Source organism: Dryobates pubescens, chromosome 1 (genome assembly GCF_014839835.1).
Source record: "Dryobates pubescens isolate bDryPub1 chromosome 1, bDryPub1.pri, whole genome shotgun sequence".
In the NCBI taxonomy this organism is placed as follows: domain Eukaryota; kingdom Metazoa; phylum Chordata; class Aves; order Piciformes; family Picidae; genus Dryobates; species Dryobates pubescens.
Window position 1 is genome coordinate 28167283 of NC_071612.1, and position 22024 is coordinate 28189306.

General features: G+C 42.9%; 1 protein-coding gene across 1 annotated transcript in view; it reads left to right on the top strand.

Annotated features, from left to right (window-relative positions):
• The window catches only part of MMRN1 (multimerin 1), a 48862-nt gene extending 33212 nt beyond the window's left edge, over positions 1 to 15650 (top strand). The window contains exons 6-8 of the mRNA XM_009905656.2: positions 1793 to 3760; positions 13974 to 14120; positions 15229 to 15650. Of these exons, the coding sequence (XP_009903958.2) occupies positions 1793 to 3760; positions 13974 to 14120; positions 15229 to 15650 (2537 nt within the window). The remainder of the gene's footprint in view (positions 1 to 1792; positions 3761 to 13973; positions 14121 to 15228) is intronic.
• Positions 15651 to 22024: the final 6374 nt, after the last annotated feature.

Here is a 22024-nt window from a genome sequence, read left to right on the forward strand (position 1 = left end):
AACCTCAAAGGGAGTGTATGTTGACTCACAGTGATTACACACTTTGGATTTCACCCAGGGAATAAAAACTAAAATTTATAATCTCATTAAAAGTGCAAGAGGTTTTACTTGCATTCATATATTGGTTCCTCCTCTCAGCTGCCAGGACATCCTTATTCTCAAGTATCACATGTTACTGGTTTTCCTTCACTGAAGCTCACTTGCAAAGCTCTGTGTGTAACAGTGCCTGTTCATATGCATTCTTGTGTGTGTATGTCTGTCTAATCATTTACTTCCTACTTGCTGTTCAGGTAGCAAAAAGTAAAATAATAAAGGGAATCTCAGTATTATCACTTTGGTGAGGTTTATTCTTTGTGTAAAAAATGCTGAGATCTGTGAGCATAGTTGACAGTAATTAAGTTTATTGCTTAGGAAACTCCATACTGTATTTCTGAAGTGGGTCTTTTTTTCAGACTAACAAACTTGTACCTGCCTCTTCTATCCTGCCTTGAAAAAAAGCACTAGCTGAACAGGTGACTGATTTCTTCCCTAGGCATGTTTACTGTCCATTTTACCAGAGATAATGAAGACTGAGCCTCATTTATAGTTCATAAAAAGCTAATATTAACAACTACTTTATCTCTGTTTCCAGCTGGAAACATGCTCACAATTGAAGTGGATCTCCTGAATAGAAAAAACTACTATGCTTCTTTCCAGCTGGCTGAACAAACCCATTTTTATTTGGAATTGTTTTGCACCCATGGAGCCCAAAGTTGAGATGGGTTTCATGAATCTGATTTCCTGCCATTTTGCTGCTCTTGCTGAGAATGTGCTTTCAAATAAAGTTTCAAAACATGCCATGCTGTTTTAGAGGTGAAGCAATAAAACCCAGTAATTGAAAGGAAAATACAGGAAGGCAACAGAATTTCTACCTTTCTCAATATACTTGTAATTAGCAAACTGATGGTCACCAAGACATTATAGAGGTTGAAATATTTAACCATGATATCACAAATTGGCTGCAAGTCTTCATAGGGTTTAAAAAACTGTGCAAAGGATGCTTCAGTGTTTTATCTGGATATTGGAGAACAAATCAAAAGCATCCTTCTAATCTCATACCACAGCATTACCTACTGCTCTCACTAAATTCAAACATGTTATGCAGCAGTCTTAAGGAACACTATTTTATGACTCTCTTAACCCATTTAGGGCTATATGCTATTTACATTCACTTCTTCCTAACTTATTTCTAGGAGTTGTTTAAAGAGTTGTAGCATGCAAAACTAACTAAAGCTTTGCATGTTTAAAATGTCTGACTTTTGCTATTCTTTTTATCCTGCTCCTTTCTCACTGTAGTGGGTTGTATGATCACCTAGCACATACAGTACATGCTTTTACTTCTTGACCATAATGTAGATCAAACAGATGTTTTTTTCTTACATTCCTGTTGGAGAGGGGACACATCATTTTTGTGTGAGCAAGCCACAAAAGCACACAAATATCCTCACTGTAGTACTCAGAACCAGCTTAGCTTGGGAATCAAAGTTGTTACCACATGCAGAGTCCAAAACTGCCTTTTCAAAATAACTGCAAAACTCCCATTCATTTCAGTAGAAACAGGAATAAGTCAAGTGCTATTAGCCAGCCTCTACATCTCTCAGGTTTAAATTTTGCTTACTGGGTGGGTAAATTGGGGCAGGGACATGTATGTTTTATTTCTGCGCAGCACTGTGTTTCCTCACATCGTAGAAAAACATCAGATGTTGTTAACCCAATTGGTTTGATTGTTTCTGTATTTCTCCCTTCCCCAAAGGTCTCAACTCCAGCAGTATTAATGAATTAGTCAAAGACATTGTCAGAGAACACTTGAAAGTATTTCAAGGTGAAATACAAGAGAGCACAGCTCAAGTTTTCAAAACTGTGTCTAGTTTGTCAGATGATCTTGAAAATGCAAAAGAATTACTAAAATATCTGAATGAAATACAACAGAAATTTGCTCAGGAGAAAGACAGTGGGCCAACAAAGCTTGACATTCTGGAGCTAAAGAGTCATATGGTGCAGATGAAAGAGGAAATGACTCTTACTTGTGACAAGCCTATGAAAGCTTTACAGGAAAAGCAGAAATCCTTGGAAGATAACCTGGAGCATCAGCAGTCAAGAAATGTCATTTATTATGAATCTTTAAATAGGACTCTTACTGAAATGAAAAATGCTCATGAACAATTGCTATCTGCTGAACAGTCTTCAAGTCAAAACATCCCTTCGGCAGATAAAGTCACAGATCACAATGTTACAGGGTACATCATCACACTGCATGAGAAAGTCAAGAAGCAAGGTATGATGGTGCTGCAGATCTATGATGACTTAAGAGTCCAAGACAGCAAGATCAGCAATCTCAGTGTTGCACTGGAAATTCAGAAAGACTCTCTTCTGGGGGTCTGTGATGACATGTTGTCAGAGAGCAGAAGGGATTTCCAAACACAGCTGGCAGCAGCCCAGGAGAATGTGCTTGTCCTGAACAAAAGTCTTGCTGACCTCGTCCTCCCTTTGGACAGTAAGATGAACAAAATGACTGAGCAAATTAATGATTTGTGCTATGATATGGAGATCCTGCAACCCTTGATTGAACAAGGGGTACCTTTCAGTCTGACACCAGAGTATGAACAGCAAATGCAAGACAAAGAAATCAATGAGAAACTTCAAAATCTCACTACTGTCATTGACAAAATGAGTTCCACAATTGAGGAGCTTTCCAAATCTCAGGAAGGACTTAAAAATGAATCTCAGGCTTATCAGGAACTGTTTGAGCGTCGTGTTAATGAATGCTCCATGGAAATAGAGGATGGATTAAACAAGACCATGACAGTAATAAACAGTGCTATCGATTCTCTTCAAGATAACTATGTACTGAGAGACACTCTACGTGCTCTAAGAAATGAGAATGAAGTCTGCTGTGGCAGAACTGAGAAACTGGCTTTCACTCTCCAGTTCCATCCATTGAATGAGTCCCTCCAGACGCTGCGTGTTGGCCAGAAGGATGAATTCACTCCACAAGTAATGCCATCACTTTCTGACCTTCCATACAGGGAGTCTGACAAAAGCATCCTCCACAATTTCAGAAGAGTGTTCTCTGTTTTAAATGATACTTCATCAAAAGTAGGCAGTCAACAACAAGATATCATCCGGCTGGAAGAAAAAATACGTGGCTCTGCGGAGGAATCGAAGGACCACGAGGTTCGCCTTCTGAATGTGGAGTCAAAAATTTCCAAGTTTTTGGCAAACAATTGTGACTTGCTGAAAAAAGCCAAAGCTGCCTCGACAGAGAAAGAACAAGTGGTCTCACTTCAGCTCCAGTCCCTGAGTTCCAGGGTCAAGGCCCTGGAAGCCAAGTCGATCCGCTTCTCAAACAGCATACTGCTTCTGAACAAGACTGCCCATGAGGCCTGGGGGCTGTGTCAGGATACCAACAGCAGCATCCAAAAAGTGAATGCCAGCATCCCTGTGCTGATTAAACTCGCACAGCCAGATATCCCCCTGCTACAGACAGGCCTGAAAGACCTCATGGAATCTGTGCTTGAAATAAAAGCAGGAGCGATCTTGACAAATTTAACACAGCATGTTGGTGTAACAGTAGCAAATGCAATGAACAACATCACCAAACCTCAGAAGCAAGTGAAACCAGTTATAATGAAACCAGCCCCAGTGAAAAAAGGAGCAGCAAATGTCACCATTAGCCTGGCAAGCCGGAGCCAGAGAAACACAGATAACGCCATAGATCCAGGTAATGCATCTTATTCTGCTCAAAATCAGAGGCTTTGTAACAAAGGCTCTTGTAACCATGAGGTGGCAGAACTTGACTGAGAGTGGATAAAAAGTCCAAAGGCTGCCATAAAGAGTGTTTCAGAGGAACTTCAGGTTACTCTAGTCTCTTGCTTGCAAGAGAATTTATTTTTTCTTATGAGGGGACTGTACTAAGCCATCTAGAAGCTCCATTTATTTTTCCTTAATGAATTCACATCTGTTGAGGTTAACATATCTGTGCAGGCACACACTCAGCTGAGAACCTTACCTTTCAAATGTGACTGACAATTTAGACACAACCAGAACTAAAGAATTTTGTGCCTGCATCTCAATTAGCAATTGCAGTTAAAAAACACACGAGCTGAGAGAGAAATCTGGAGTTGCATCAGTACTTTGCAGTGTCAGCAGGGATTAGAAGTATCAAAAACTTGAAGCAAATGAATGCACCAAATGAATGTAATGAGGCTTTTTACAGCTCCTTCAGCACTTCATTGAGATTATTAGTGCAGTTACAATTACATCAGTGTGTTCTTGCAGAATCAGGAGCCCAGTCAATTAAGTAGGTTTGACACAAGTCCATCTGGAGAATGGCTAAGCTGAGCAGGAGCTTCCATTCCATGCTGAACTTAAATGCAAAGGTCATCGTGTGGCATAAACTCATACGGAAGAATTCGCAGAAGTACAAACTCTGAGTTATAACTTTTGGAATCAGACTTGAGTGAAAATCAATAGCACAGGTGAATGTTTTGGAGAAATATAGATTTTCTGGGAAAATCTAGCAGTGGTTAAATGACTAGAAATCCTCAGGAGACTCTATTTCTTATTAAAGTGAGACAGATTCCTAAATGACAGATAGATGTTCAGATACTTTTGAAGACCCATACCTAACTTTTCTGGAAAGCATTCTAAGACTTACGAACATTTCTGAAACTATATTTGGTCCCTATTTGTGGTGGTTTGGCCCTGGCTGGGGGCCAGATGCCCATCATAGCTGTTCTACCACTCCCCTTCTTAGATGGACAGGGGAGAGGGGAAAATATAACTAAAGGCCCCTAACAAGATAGAAGCAATTTAATAATGGGAAGCACAAGCAAAGGCCACTTGCAGAAGCAAGAGCAAACCAGGCTGATGCTCTCCACTGCCCATCAGCAGGTGGTGTTTGGTCACCCCCAGGAGGCAGGGTTCTAACACCTGTAGTGGTTGCTCCGCAGGACAGACACCACCAACCAATGCCCCCACACTGCCTTCTTTCACTTAGCTTTTCGATCTGAGCTGACATCACCTGGCATGGAATGCCCCTTTGGCCAGTTTGGGTCACCTGGCCTGGCCATCTCCCCTCCCAAGATCTTGCCCACTCCTCAGTGTGCAGTTGTGGGGGGAAATGTTGGAGAAGCACAGCCCGGGTGCTCTGTTCAGCAGTAGCCAAAACACTTCTGTGGTATCAACACTCAGCTACAGCACTGCAAAACACAGCAGTAGAAAGATGCTTTGGAGAGATTTAACTCCAGCTCATCCAAACCCAATACACTTTTAAGCAGATGCCTGCATGCCTGCAGTAAGAACTGCCACTCTTGCTCATGTGCTCACCATGGGCAATCTCCTTCTCCCTCTCTCTTTCAACACCTCTTTCCTCCCTTTCATCCTCTCCCCCCTTTATCTTCTCCTGTCCTAGGCACAGCACTTTGCAATAATCAATAGAAAGGATGTTTTCTAAAGCCCCAGTCCCATGCATAGCTCAGCTTCTGTTTAAGCCACCCCCACTGAAAGATTTCAGTTCTTGGTTATCTTTTCAGGTAAAGATGATACAGTACACAGGTATTCCAACAGAAAGTCACACTTTAAAATGCACCAAGATTTGTCACATTCTTACTGCAAAGTAATTTGAATAGTTTATATTATAAATGCCTTTTTCTTTTTTTTTTTAGTGTTAAAAAGGCCAATGTCATTTCAGCAATGTGCATTTGTGGCCAAGAGGGCAAACGGCATCCTGGAGTGCATTAAGAAAAGTGTGTCCAGTAGGGCTAGGGAGGTTCTTCCACTCCTCTACTCTGCCCTGCTAAGACCTGGAATATTATGTAAATTCTAGAGAGACAGGGATCTGCTGGAGAGAGTTCAATGGACAGCCATGAGGATGACTGCAGAACTTGAACATCTCTCCTAAGAATAAAGACTGAGAGACCTGGAGCTCTTTAGTCTTGAGAAGAGAAGTTTGAGAGGGGATCTTAGCAACATCTATAAATATCTCAGGGGTAGGCAGCAAGGTGAAAGTGCCAAGCTATTTTGGGTGGTGTTCTGTGATAGGACAAGGAACAACAGGTACAATCTAGAGCACAGGAGGTTCCATCTCATCAGGAGGAGACACTTCTTTACAGTAAGGGTGATGGAGCCCTGGAGCAGGTGTGCCAGAGAGGTTGTGGAGTCTCCTTCTTTGGAGACTTTCAAAACCCACCTGGATGTGTTCTTGTGTAGCCTGCCTTAAGTGATCCTGCTTTGGCAGAGGGTTTGGACTCAATAATCTCTGAAGGTCCCTTCCAACCCCTAACATTCTGTGATTCTGTGTTTCTGTTTTCTGCCTGTTCCTGCCACTACACAGAATGGAAATCAAAAACCTTTCTTCAGAAATAAAATTAAGGGATTCGTTTGATCCTTTCCAAGTGTCCTACTTTGTTGGAAAATATCTGTAGTGCGACCTGCCTGGAGCCCAGGAAGCTGCCACCTGCTCTGCTTTTTAGTCCACATTAATAAATTAATAAATTTCATTTTTATTATTTATATCATAATGAATTTTAACAAATAGCCTCCTTGATAACATTGATTATATTCTCACTCACAGGAAAAGTGCAGATCTCTGCAGGTGTTGACAAGCCCTGGTTTTCAGCAAGGTTTCTCCACACCAATGTTTATGCAGTGCTTGCACTCCATGGTATTTTGTGCTGAACAAAGTCATACCTTACTCTTCTGTAAGTTACAGGAGTAGGACTAACAAGTATCCATCTTCTGCTTGCATAGGTTTTACTTCTCTAGGAAACCTTTTTCCCTCAAGTTCCAGGAGACCATCCAGAGATATGTGCTGACTTTACTAAAGTTTCCAGAGGAAACCCTAAGGCATAACTGACTAATTATACCATGCATTTGATCTTACATCATCTTTTTAACTCAACAAGATGAGAATAGAATTCTAGAAGGAGGTGAATGACAATTGTCATTGATTCCAATGTCTTCATTATTTGAATCTGCTCTAAGAGATTGAGGTTTTAATTGGCTTTAATGTGTTCAGACTTTGCCCTGTTACTTTCCACAGTAATTAGTTGAAATCAAAGAGAAACAATGAGAGATTGTGTTGCGGAATGGCTTGCAAAGACATGGTTCTATGGAACAACTGTTTGAACAAGAGTATGTAGGCCGCACTCCATCTTGTTATTTACTGCTCCCAGTAAGCTAGTGTGTTGATGCAGCCAGGCCACCATGGCCTTGTAGCTGTGCCTGCAGCTGCCTGCAAAGGATAACAGGATACCAAAGCAAGGTCACTAAGCCCTTACAGGCGATAACAAGTAAAGAAGAATGTAAAACAGAATTCTTGTGATTATCTCATCAGGATGGGAAAGCAGGATGTTTAACCGCAGAAGGTGGGGTTGTCAGCTAGGCTGCTGTATATAAGAAGTGTCTGACGCTCAATAAAGTTGGATTTCGTGGATCATATTGATCGTTGCCGACCCCTTCTTGCGACAAGATTGTGTTCCATATGCAGGAACATAAAGATTTGAAGACTTCTCATGCTATGGAATGATCAAAAGTAAAGGTTTATGTCAGCTAGAGGCTGCAATATATATGGGGGATGATACTAACTGTAATGGCGGACCAGGGTGAAGAAAAGTGATGGTTTTAAGACAACTTCTGGTATCTAACATATGGGAAATGACAGCCTTCAAAGAAGAAAACATACAGTGAACTCTTCAGTTAGTTTTGGTGCTGGATGAAGTCTGCTCCTACCTTCCAATGCACTGTTCTGCAGAAATGCATGATGCAGCTTGAGGGCAGCTTATCTCACTTCCTCTTTTCCTGTTGCCATTTAGTGTCCTGCCTGTTCTCTCAAGAATCTCCAGGCTGCCTTGCTCTCCAAGGTGAATGCACTCTCTTGTTGCTTGTCTTGTATTAATTGTGGCTTACCTAAAGGGAGGTTGTAGACAGGTGGGGGTTAGTCTCTTCTCCCAGGCAACCAGCACCAGAACAAGAGGACACAGTCTCAAGCTGCACCAGGGGAGGATTAGACTGGATGTTAGGAAGAAATCCTTCACAGAAAGAGAGATTGGCCATTGGAATGTGCTGTCCAGGGAGGTGGTGGAGTCATCATCACTGGATGAGGCACTTGGTGCCATGGTTTAGTTGATTAGATGGTGTTGGGTGATAGGTTGGACTTGATGATCTTGAAGATCTTTTCCAACCTGGTCTATTCTATTCTATTCTATTCTATTCTATTCTATTCTATTCTATTCTATTCTATTCTATTCTATTCTATTCTATGCCACCCTCCTACCAACATGAATACTTGAGAGTGCAACTTTATGCATTTAAATAGTGCAGCCATGTAAGAGGGAGGTAATTTCTTTTCATTCTCATTTTCTGTGTCTTATTTATCTGACTCTCAGCTGAAATAATAGAATCATAGAATTGTTAGGGTTGGAAGGCACCTCAAAGATCATCTAGTTCCAACCCCCCTGCCATGGGCAGGGACACCTCACACCACAACAGGTTGCTCGCAGCCTGTCCAGGTCCCTCTGGATGGATCCCTTCCCTCCAGCTGTCAGCTGCACCACACAGCTTGGTGTTATCAGCAAACTTGCTGAGGATGCACTCAATGCCACTGTCCATGTCAACAACAAAGATGTTAAACAAGCCTGGTCCCAGTACTGATCCCTGAGGGACTCCACTTGTCACTGGCCTCCACTTGGCCATGGACCATTGACAGCCACCCTTTGAGTGCAGCCCTCAAGCCAATTCTTTATCCACTGAATGCTCCATCCATGGAACCCTTCCTGCGCCAGCCTGGAGACCAGGATGTGGTGTGGGACAGTGTTGAAGGCTTTGCTCAGGTCCAGGTCAATGATGTCAGTTGCTCAGCCTTCATCTGTTGATGTTGTGACCTTGTCACAGAAGGCCGCCAGGTTTGTCAGGCAGGATTTGCCCTTGGTGAAGCCCTGCTGATTGTGCCCAGTCACCTCTTCATCATTCTTCTGCCTCAGCAGTGCCTCCAGGAGGATCTGCTGCATGCTTTTACTAGGCAGAGAGGTGACAATGCCTGGCCTATAGTTCCCTGGGCCATCCCTCTTGCCCTTCTTGAAAATGGGAGTTATGTTTCCCCTTTTCCAGTCCCTGGGAACCTCCCCAGACTGCCAGGACTTTTGGAATATGATGGAGAGTGGCCTAGCAACCTCCTCCCCAGCTCCCTCAGCACCCCTGGGTGTATCCCATTGGGTCCCATGGACCTGAACACTTTCAGGTTCTTAGATGGTCACAACCTGATCTTCACTCAGTATGGGCAGTTCCTTCTTCCAGTCCCTGCCCTCACCTTCCATTATTCCAGGAGGGTGGCTGGAGCCCTTGCCAGTGAAGACTGAGGTAAAGAAGTCCTTGAGAACCTCAGCCTTCCCTATGTCACTCATCAGCAGCTCACCTGTTCCCTTTCTGAGGGGGCCCACACCTTCCCTAGGGTTCTTTTTACCATTAAAAACAGATTAATTAATTAAAAACAGGCCATGTAATATAGTAGGAAATATTTTTCTAATCTGAATCTCTTGGCACCTTCACCTTAAGCAGAGAAAATGGATGTAGTGTCTTAAGGTGCCCTTCAGCAAGGGAAAAGGAAAAGAAAATATTGGGCAGACGAGCAGCCTCAGCCAAAAATGACAGCAAAAGCACATTGATGTAACAGCACATGAAAGGTACAGGGAAATGACCTGCTCAGTGGGGATCTAGGACATTGCCCAGGCAGCCAGGAGGGCCAATGGCATCCTGGCCTGCATCAGGAGCAGTGTGGCCAGCAGGAGCAGGGAGGTCATTCTGCCCCTGTACACTGCACTGGTTAGGCCACACCTTGAGTCCTGTGTCCAGTTCTGGGCCCCTCAGTTTAGGAAGGATGTTGACTTGCTGGAACGAGTCCAGAGAAGAGCAACAAAGTTGGTGAGGGGCTTGGAACACAAGCCCTACGAGGAGAGGCTGAAGGAGCTGGGGTTGCTTAGCCTGGAGAAGAGGAGACTCAGGGGTGACCTTATTACTCTCTACAACTACCTGAAGGGAGGTTGTAGACAGGCAGAGGTTGGTCTCTTCTCCCAGGCAGCCAGTACCAGAACAAGAGGACACAGTCTCAGGCTGCACCAGGGGAGGTTTAGGTTGGATGTTAGGAAAAAGTTCTATACAGAAAGAGTGATTGCCCTTTGGAATGGGCTGCCTGGGGAGGTGGTGGAGTCGCCATCATTGGAGGTTTTCAGGAGAAGACTTGATGGGGTGCTTGGTGCCGTGGGTTAGTTGTTTAGGTGGTGTTGGATTGGTTGATGGGTTGGACGCGATGATCTTGAAGGTCTCTTCCAACCTGGTTTATTCTATGTATTCTATGTATTCTACTCTGAAAAACCTAACTTGACTCAAACCTCTTCACACATTCTCCTAATTCTAGCGAATGGATGAGGCTCCTCAGCTGCTGTTAAGCAAAGCTGTACCTAGGGGGTTAATTTAGTGCAGATAAAGCTAGGTCTGAATTTGGTTTAACTCCAAGGTTAAGTTCAAACAGTCCTCTCTCAGCAGACTGTAAAACACTACCCTCAATCTCATTATCATTTCCTTTTTGTGATTGTTTTCCTGTTTCTTGGATTTACTTCTTGTAAGCAGAGGCAAATTAGCAGAGAACTGTTGTGTTCTTACACAAAGCTTTTCTATTTTGGGAATGAGATACAGTCAGCACAATCAGCTGTTTGCCTTCCTTTTCTGCTTTCCTTTCACACTTGGTAAACATGTGGATGCTTGCTAAATGCGAGTGAAATGCTCTGGATACTTGGTAGATATGAGTGAAAAATAACTTCAATTAAGTGTGCAGCAAAACTACTATCTGAGAAGAAAAACATCATTTTCTCAAGTCCAGCTGCCTGTGCAGCTGTCATGACCCCACTCATGACTGTCCTAAATTTCTTGATTTGAGGCATTATGGGATGGATGTTATTTTCTGCAAAAAGAATTACTGCTGTGTTGAAGTCCCTATACTCCATCAGTGTAAATGCAATCCCTACAATGTGCTCTAGCGCTCTGCAATTTCTCATGGAAACAGTTTACCTTAATGCAACAGTCTGTGACATGGCTGGGTGGGAATCTGAAGATAACTGTGAGCATTACTGAAACATCTATGTGAAGATCCAGTTCAACATTTCACTGGAAATAAGTAGACCCTTTTATGGAAGGCCCTTTCAGCCCCACCTACCAATCTAGGTTTGCCATGACCGGACCGTGAGTCCTCTTTTCAGAGCTCTGCTGGCACATGATTCCTGGCAAAGCAAATGGTCATTTTCTAAAACAACTGACTTCTGTTTGACCACAGTCACAGAAATAAAAAATGTATGGCTTGAGAACACTTTGTGTTTAGAAATTTTCACAGCAAGTTTAATGTGGTGCTCCTCCTCTCAAACTACTGTGACAATACATTGCACAGCTAAATTCAGTACTTACTGCCTCAGAACTGAGCAACACTGACTGGTAGATTTCTCCCTATCAGCTGGGCATTATCTGGCCAGCTCACATGTCAGGAAGAGTTGCCATTCTAAGGCACATGGAGGACAGGGAAGTGATTCGAGGCAGCCAGAAGGGCTTTACTAGGGGCAGGTCCTGCCTGACCAACCTAGTGGCTTTCTATGACAAAGTGACTGTGTCAGTGGATAAGGGACAACCTGTGGATGTGATCTGTCTGGACTGCTGCAAGGCCTTTGACACTGTCCCCACAGCATCCTGCTGGCCAAGTTGGAGAGATGTCAATTTGCTGGGTGGATGTTCAGTGGATAAGGAATTGGCTGGATAGTCACATCCAGAGGGTGGTGCTCAATGGCTTGAAGTCCAGAGGGAGAGCAGTGACAGTGGTGTCCCTCGGGGGTCCATACTGGGACCTGTGCTGGTTAATATTTGTATCACTGACATAGAGGGATCCAGGCACCATCAGTAAGTTTGCAGATGACACCAAGCTGAGTGGTGTTGTTGATACACCAGAGGGACAGGATGGCATCCAGAGGGACCTGGACAGGCTGGAGAGGTGGTGCCCAGGTGAACCTCATGAGGTTCAACAAGTGTAAGCGTTCTGCACCTGGGCTGGAACAATCCTCACTATCAATATAGACTGGGGGAGGAGGTGATAGAAAGCAGCCCTGAGGGAAAGGACTTAGGGGTGCTGATGGAGGAGAAGCTGGACATGAGCAGGCAGTGTGAGCTTGCAGCACAGAAAGCAAATCATGTCCTGGGTTACATCCAAAGCAGTGTTGCCAGCAGATCCAGAGAGGTGATTCTGCCACTTTGCTCTGCTCTGCTGAGACCTCACCTGGAGTACTGTGTGCAGGTCTGGAGCCTTTGATACAGAAAGGATCTGGAGACCTGATGGAGCAGGTGCAGAGGAGGGCCACAAGATTGATCAGGGGCTTGGAGCAGCTCTGCTACAAGGACAGGCTAAGGGAGCTAGGGGTGTTCAGCCTGGAGAAGAGAAGGCTTTGGGGAGACCTAATAGCAGCCTGCCAGTACCTGAAGGGGGCTACAGGAAGGATGGAGAGAGACTCTTTGCAAAGGCCTGCAGGGACAGGACAAGGGGCAATGGCTTCAAACTAGAGCAGAGCAGATTTAGATTGGATATTAGGAGGAAGTTCTTTACCATGAGGGTAATGGAACACTGGAACAGGTTGCCCAGGGAGGTGGTTGAGGCTCCTTCCCTGGAGATATTCCAGGTGAGGCTGGACAGGGCTCTGGGCAACCTGATCTAGTTGAGGATGTCCCTGCTGACTGCAGAGACATCTTAGTAGGTGTTCTGGAAATGAGTTATTTATGGGCAGGGAAAAGTACTGAAAATGCTGTGGATAACATTTATAATCTTGCAGCAGCAGCAACCAGACTATCCTGCAATGATTGTGACACATCTAGCTGATTAATGTCATAGACCAGAAAGTTCAGCCTACACACTAGCAGTATAAAACCTGTGTTTTGCTACCCCCAACGATAAACTGTGTCTGAACAGACCAGCTTCTTGTGCCTTATCTGGTGAAACCAACCAAAGCAAAGATTTGCCTGAACCATCAGGAAAATGTCTTTTTCTTTTCTGTCTTGCCAAAAGAAGGAAATACCATTGGATTTGTCAGTATTGTCTCTTCCAAGTTTTGCCATTTCTTTCTGTAGGACTTCTGCAGTGTTATCAGTTCAAAGTCTCTCAGCTTGGAGCTTGAAGCTTGGAGCTTGTGTTGTGTCTTGGCTTCCTGTAGTGTCTGAGGGCTACCATACAAGAAGGGAAGAAGGAGGCTGAGCCAGCTGTGTGTGGCTCAATGCGAAAAGCCTACCATGACCAACTGGAAGAGGGAAGTGAGCAGCTGGTGTTGGGCAGACAGGTCTCTGTGTCATGCCATGGCAAGGAGGAGTGGGTTCTCAGTCTCCCATCTCCTTATGTTCTCCAGGTTCAATCTGTCTTGAGGGCCACCTATAAGGCTACCTTGCCTTAGATTATTATGGAAAGACTTGTGTAGGGAGCAGCAGAAGGAGAACTTCCTAATGCTTGGTTGTAGCCACACTTTAAACTGACATTGCAGGGAGGTCATTAAATTATGGAGGAGAAGGGGGAAGAAATGAAGGAGGTTGGCGTTTGCTGACAGGGGTGTCTTGGTCTGTACTATCCTAGATGTTCAGATATCCCCAATGTCTTGATGATCCTCATCAGTGAGATACTCCCGAGACTAGAACTCAGCATTTATAGGTAATTCTGAATATCTTGGAGGCTGTCTGAGGGTGTGGCAAAGAGGGAGGCTACACTAGAGAGGAGTTTGAATAGGCTGGAAGGGATCTAAAGTTGGCCTCCACACAGAACCTCAGCAAAATTCCAACGGCTTTATGAACTGACAAAGAGGCACCTGGGATGTATCACTGTAATGACATTGCAACTGAGGTTGTTGGTTTTCCTCCCAATGTCACAGGGCAGTATTCATCTTGTGTTAGTTCCCCATGCCAGAACGGAGGAACCTGTATCAATGACAGACAGAGTTTTGTTTGTGCTTGTCGCCATCCCTTTGGAGGAGTTAACTGCAGTACCAAGCTGGTGAGCGACACTTCTTTGAGTGTTGGTAAGTAAACAATTTAGTAGTGCAATATAACAGCAGTATGGGTCTCTGCCCCAGGGCCTAATTAAACCAACATTTGTTGGTCAAAATTCTCACATTTCATTTTAATGAGTGCAAACTCAACTAGTAGTGTCCTGTGTGCTGAAGACATCAATCTCCATCTGTGGCTCATGATCTGTTGCTGTAGTATGACTAGACGCTGGGATTAAGTTGAGCTGGGAGCAGCACTGATAGCTGGAAAGCTCCCCACTGAGCTGTGCAAAGTAGGAGGGTGTGCAGTAGATGCCTTTGAAGACAATAGGGAATTCAAAGAGGGAGATAAAATCACATCAGTGGAGAGTACTAGCTTCAGCATGGCCATAAATGCTCCATACATATGAGTAGCTACCATGACAGGCAGGACTTTGGCCTCAAGAAGTCTTTTTAGTCTTGCCTCTTGTTTTCACCAGCAAAGCAGGAAGCCTTTGAAAAAAACATTTCAGAAAGAAAAGTGCAAACTGTGCTTACTCAGCCCATAAAACAAATAAATAATTTGCATCCAGGCCACATGGAATGTGAATTTTATGCAGCTTTCAGCAGCCTTTTGGCTGTTTCTCACTCATGACAGCATATGAATGGCAAATAAAATAATTTGTACAGTGGCAGGGACACATAGTGTGCAGGCTCAGCTTGAAGAGGAAAACATATGCTTTTATTCCACCATTAGACATCAGGAGTGCTAAACCTCCTCAGTGCTTCTCTAAGATTTGTGGAGAAAATTCTTGGCTTCAGCACATACGTATGAACAATGAAAGAAAACCTGGGGTTAGGAAAACTTTGAGGGAGAGAGGGGAGGTGGAGAGGGAAAGGGGGAAGGGAAAAACAAAACCACCTAATGATAGCATAGTGTAGACAAACACAAAGTTCTCTTGCTGTTTCTGGAATTATTCTGTTGTGGATATACTCAGTGCTGTGGAGAGAGTGGCTTTCTGTGCAGTGATGCGGAAATAGTGTTTCAGCTGCTGAAGCTGCTAGGTTGTGTGCCTTCAGAAAGGCTGCTTCAGGTCTGACTGGTCTGAGCTGCCATTCTACAGTGTAACACTGCTTGACATTTTCCTTTCTCCCTGCATAGATTTTTCAAAAGGATCTTACAGATACGCACCTATGGTGGCTTTTTTTGCCTCTCATACATACGGAATGACAACTCCAGGACCCATCAGATTTAACAATCTGGACATCAACTACGGAGCTTCATTTGCCCCAGCAACTGGGAAGTTCCACGTTCCATATCTGGGCGTCTATGTTTTTGAATACACCATTGAGTCATTCAGTCCACGTGCCTCTGGCTATCTGGTCATTGATGGAATAGACAAACTCACTTTTCAGGCTGAAAACATTAATAGTAACAAGTTCACTGACAGAGTCATTACTGGAAATGCTTTATTAGAGTTAAACTATGGTCAAGAAGTCTGGCTCAGACTGGCAACGGGCTCTATACCAGCCAAGTATCCACCAGTAACTACTTTTAGTGGTTACTTGTTATATCGTACCTAAACCAGTCCAAATGTAAAAAGGAAGCAGCTTGCATGTGAATTTATCTTTGTTTTAAATACTTTGGGTGTTTAAGAGCACTAAGTTTCTCAAAGTAACCATGCAATGGCATTTGAAGTACTAATTCTCCCAGAAGTCACTTGGCTATAGCCACCTGGATATCTATAAAGAGAATCCACAGATTAGAGGTGGGGAAAAACCAAGTATGACTGGGAAGCACATATATAATTATGAGCTACATTTACACATCATAAACATGCTTGCAAAAGGTTGCTGAGAATCAGTTAAGGCAAATCAAAGCTGGTTTTGATTATTCCTCTAAAACCTGAACACATACATAAGGTGATGGATGGATTTTGATGATTCAGATGCTGGGTTACTGCTTAGCTCCTTGTACCAAGTGATTACCATGTGTGTCTATCCTGTTTGGCATACAATACATTTCTGTTTTGATTTGCCTGGCATTATTCACCACCTACTTTGGCATGTTGGTGTTTAATTGAGTCATGATTTTTTATGAAACTGGGATGATAATACACAGATTTTTTTAGCAGAAAAAAACAAACACAGAGGGAATACTTAACAGTTGCATGTTGATACATTCAGATTAGTAATAAGGTCTTTATTTTTAGCACTGATCATAATTAGTCATAGGGAAAACATTACAAGGGATTTGGTTGTGTCTCTCTTTTGCTTGAAGTATTTAAATCACAGCTGGATTTTCCTTAGGTGATATGTTTTTGAGCAAACATTGGCTTCACATAGATTTTAGCACGTAAAGTTTGGCCTACAAACTACATAAGGTTAAAAGAGGTGACACCAGTACTTTCTAAGCTTCAGCTCTATCAATCTGTGATACTTTTTTTGTTCCTGCATTATATTCAGTAACTACTGAGGCAAGATAAAATTTGTTTCAATCTGTGTAAACCAGAATGTGATTTCCAAGAACCAAGCCAAAAAAAAAAATATTGTTAGTTCATGCCATGGCTGCCTGCAAAAATAAACCCTCAAGTTCATATCCTTATCAGCTGCAAGTCCTGTGTAGCTGCAGTTTGTTGCTCTCTCACTGACCAGTGTTACTGATCAGGTTTGCCTCTGGTTCTTGCTTTGGTCAACAGTGACTGAGTTTTGCATCCCAGCTGCAAAGTGAACAAACTTTCTCACATGTCCTTACCAACAATCAGTGCTACCGACCAGGTTTGTGGTCATCACTACTGGCTTAGTTTTAAGAGCAGACAGAAGTTGCATTTTACCCCTCAAGGGAAGTAAAATAAAAAGGTTCTCACATGGAAAGAGTTGGAAGTTTAAATGGGAGTACTATTCACAGCTTTATACAGAAATGTCAAAATGCCGAAATTCACATTCAGGCTCAGCCCAGTCCTTCCACTGGGGCTTACAACAACCTCTTTAAGCCAAAAACCCTTTTCAAAGCCTCCCCCGATTAGGCCAAAACCCCAGGCCTCAATTTCCACCTACTCGCCCCCTAACCCCCCCACACCCACCCTCTGCCCTACTCTCTACCCCCCCAAGCCTCAGGTCCCAAATGGCTCAGAGGAAATTAGCTTTTACCTCCTGGCAAACCAGGGCGCTCAGGATCGAAACCCTCCCTGAAATACCAAACAAGAGATATGGTCTGACCATGAGGAGAATGAGAGGAAAAAAGGCTGCAAAGACAGTAATGTCTGTTTCTCCAGAGGAGTAGATGCAGGCATGAAGGGATGAAGTAACAAAAGACGACAACTCCCTGCATCCCCTCTGGAGCTCCTGGAGGACCTCTCTGTGATAGGAGAGCTACAACTAGCTCCCCTCCTGTGTGAATCAGCTTTGTCTCTGCTGCTCCTGTTCATGGTTCTCTTGCCCAGCTACCCTTAAAGGAGCATCTGGTCTCCTTATCTAGGTGTGCTCTAGTCATCTAGGATAGTTTATTAAAGCCAAGGATGTTTCAAAGCTCCCTGAATGATTTTATTTTCTACTGTCAGAAACATTTTTTTGTAAACACATGAGAATCTTCAGCTCTCCTCTTAGTACTACTTAATGTACCTTATCAGGTCTGAAGATGAATGCCCATGCCATGACTGAATACTGCCATGCTGTATGTGCCAGGTATGACAGGCTGTCTTTCCTTGGGAGTATAAAGCTACACTTTGTTGTTCATAGCTGAAATGTGCATTCTCCACCAAGAGCTTTGGCACTGCAGCGTGTCTGTGGAGTGCCTGTGTGCACTGGCTGGCTGAACTGCGGAAGCATGCAGCACTGAAAGGCATTCTCCCAGTTTAAGGGGGAGCATCCTACCATAGGTTGTGGTTGAGGACAGCAGTTTAGAATTCATTAAACCTTTCAATCCAAATGCTTCTTGTGAGGCCGTAAATCCACTTGTTAATTACTTGTTAAAAGATCTTGCAGCACACAAATGATTATTAAAATATTCCCTGTTTCCTCTAAGGGTCTGGAAGAAAAAAAAAAAAGAGTCATTATTCTAAACCTTGCTAAGAGTGTGGGATGTTTTGCTGTTTTGTTTCATTTGGGTTTTTTTGGTTTTGAGACAGAAATCTTTTCTTCTTGGTATCTGATGGATTCTTAATGTACCATAAACATGGAAATGAATGTGCTACAGACCTTTCTCCTGTTGCATACTACATTTTTCTGTAAACACAAAATCCTTGCTACAGCACTAACTCAGCATCCCACATCACTGTATTGTGTCAGATATAATGACCACAAGTCCAAATCCTTTCTTGTAGTATTTTGTAATTTTAACATGTTTAGTCCTCTGTGTTCCTGCTGTGGCTGTGGCTAAATGGCATGAAAATTGCTCTGCTGATGAAATTCAAATGACTCACCAGAGACTGCATCTCTGTTTTAAAGTGGCCTGCTTTGCCCTTGCTGCCCTTGTCACTAAATTCTTCAAGCTGGGTCCTCATCTTCACAGGCAGTTTTCCCCTGGTAGCTAGATACTTTCTATGTCATTGTGCTGAGTTTCTTTCCACTTTTCTCCTTTTTTTCTTTTTTTCTCTTTTTCTCACAAAACTCCAAATTCATTTGAGTAGAGTAAGAATTCTTTTAGAGAACACATCTGTAGGACTACCACATAGAAAAATAATTTCCCTAGTAGACAATAGTACTGAAGCACTATTTTAAATATGGGGGAAATATTTTTAAAAATATAATAAATACACCCCAGTCCCCCTTTTGTATACTGTGCAATAATCCATTTAATTTTCACTTAAATACAATGGGATGAAATCTGCTTGTCTTTGTTTATTGTTACAAACTAAACTGCGGATTATTCTCCATGAAGACAGGTCTGCATTGGTCATTGAGGCTTATTTATGGGCTTGTGGCCATGTACCTGGGCTGCCTGAACTAATGAAGCAAATAATATTGAAAGATAACTGAGAATTAATAAAATCAGTCAGCCTACACATTATGCAGAATAGATAATCAGTCTGAACTCCCAGGAGAACTTCTTAGGCATCAACCAGGAAAGGTGGTTCCTGAGGCACCTTGTCACCTCTCTGCTTTCATTTGCACACTCTGATTTGCATTCCCTAATGACAGCAGGCAACAGATCTGAATGTTCATCTCTACCCACAGCCCTTGCGAAGGACCACAAAGCCATCCTGAGCCTTTGTACTTCAGAGACAGCAGTGTTCTCTTTATTTGGGTGACTCAATAACCATGGCAACATTTTGTCTGGTTTGGCTTTGACAAGCCCATCCAATTTACTCTGGAGCTTGCATTATCATTTCCACACCTACACCAACCAAGTTATCACTGAATGCAGTCTCCAGCCCCTCACACACTTAGTGCTCGTGCACCTGAGCAGCTCACTTCCCTCACATCCCCTTATGAGCTCAACAGCCACCAGAACCCTGCTCAGCTCCAGTTCATGCCTAACTTCCCAGCTAACACACTGCCTGATGCTGACTCATGGGCATCGCCTTCTGTCCAGACATTGGGGATGTTTTTGTGCAATGATTTTTTTTCTCTTCAGAGTCAATGACACCTACACTGGCAGCAAGCAGGAAGAAAGCCATTATTTCTGAATTAAAATCTTGACCTGAATGCCTCTGGTAGAAGCAACACTGCAGCTAATGCCCAAAGCCAGTGGCTGCCTGCTGATTGCATGCTTCTGACAGAGAGCTAACAAGCACTTTCAGACAGTTGCAAAACTGAATCTTCCTAGTGGCTAAATTCAGGCAGGTGAGCAGAAGAATGTGAAACAACAAAAACAAAATAAGAATAAGACCTCCACTTTTGACATTTCCAAGGAACACAAAGCTATACTATGGTTTTGCACATCTTTCACTGGTCCTGCATGGGTGCAGGAACTATGGCTTAGTAGCTCCGTGGATTTTGTTAATACCTTCAGGCCATCAGACGTATCACAGTGTTAACAAGGGTTGCATTGGTAAATCCGGTTTGAATTTCCTTAGACCACACTCCTTTCTACGCTCAACTGACTGCTAGGATATTAGCAAAAGCAGCAGATGGGAATGTTCTTCAAGGTTTTGTACTTGCTTACTAAATCTTCCTGATGTAACAAGGGTTCTGTAAGAAGTATAAGTCACCACTTCACATTTATGATGTGCAGTACAAGTCCCATTATAGTTGTCTTTTTTTTTCTTTGCAGACCTGCCATTCCCCATTCTTGTACATGATAGCAGTGGTGGCAGGAGAGCTGTCAACAGTGAGATATAGTGAAACACTGTCTTTAGATGGGACTCCAGTCAAGAGTGGTTGGTAGGAAAATTTTACTAACAGCTGCTTCCTAACTGAAGCTGCTACAGATACATTACACAACCAGCATCCTGGCTTGTGATGAACTTCTTTGCCCTGCTTCCCCAGCCTCAGAAATCTGTGGTGGCTGCTAGCTGAAAGCAGTCTTCTGCATTCACATATTACATGTAAACAAACTGAAGTGTTACTGAAAATATTTATTGTAGCGGTTGTTGTTGAAGAGTCTTATCTTAGAAAATACAAGTTGCAAGAAAAACAGATCATGGCTGTTTGCAAACAGCATACAAGTACTTCCAGAAAGCTCACTATTGGAATCTGAAGAGTTGGGAGATACCATACAAATGATCTGAAGTGCCCAGAAGATCTTTATAAATAACAAAAGCCTTTTCAAAAGTACCAGCCCATGCAAGCAAGAGGCAATTTTTAGGCTGAGCATTTTGACACATTCTAGTTAAAAACTTCAATTATAATTTTCATCACTAGTTTCTAGTGTCTAAGCTGATCACTGTTACCTTGCCTAATACCTGGGCGTTGTTACGGCATCTTTATAGGCACTCACTGTCATAATACATTTCATTCTGGAAAAAAAGCAACTGTGCTTACAAGAAAAGGAAAGAAATCTCACTGAAAGTTAAAAGGTTGCAAATGAAACTGTAGAATGCCATCAGCAATGTGCTAAATACAGCCTATCTTGTCCAAAAAATGCTAAAGATTGCCCCTTTCCATGTTGAATTTCTTATGTGAAGTAAACGGCAATATGAGCTTCTAGAGCAGAAGGTACAGATCTAGGTCCACCACTCCATTTGTGAGCTTATCCTGTTTGCACCTGTTTGGACTTGGCCTTAATTAGTACACATGGCCATTATCCCCAGAGGAAGTTCAGATGCTTAAATAACTGTGAAGGAAAGGCACAGATGCACAAACCAGGGAAATAACCAGGCCCTGTTTGTGCCTAGCATAAGATGAAATAAATGGTTACCCTTTTGCTTCTTTGATGTACCTTACAAGCAACCACGTATTAGGCAGTCTGCAAACATCTGCAAAATTAAACTACCAAAAGCTTTACCAAAAATGTGCCAATAATAATAATAGACCTTCCAAAATAGGGATGAAAATGAGAAGATGAAACTTTCTGAGGTTATTTTTCCAGAGACTGCTAATGAGATAACATTAATGAAGCTCTGTACTGACAGAGGGAAATAATCTCCAAATATTTTCATAACAATAAAAAGCACTTGGAGATCCTTTCAGGTTAGCATATACTGATGGTTGCCCAGCAATGCTGCCCAGCAGAAGGTTATAGCCAGCAGGTGGACATTGGTCTATTTTTTGAAACAGAATTAGGAGCAGGTTCAAGGATATGAAGCTACAAGGGGAAAGTTAAAACCAGAGAATAATGAAAGAGATTGCAGGAAGACTTAGCTGAGAGCTGGTAGGGGAATTGGTTGCCTGGTGTATAGGACAGGTTTCTAGAGCTTTCTAACACTGTTGAGAATCAGGTAGAAAGTTCTCTTCTGTGTTGATGAGAAAAGCTTCTTGTTTAGTGAAGACAGTGAACAGCAAGCCAAAGGATCTGTAAAGTTACATTTTACAATAAAAGCATCTAAACACAAGTAAAATTTTGGTGTTCACCTGGA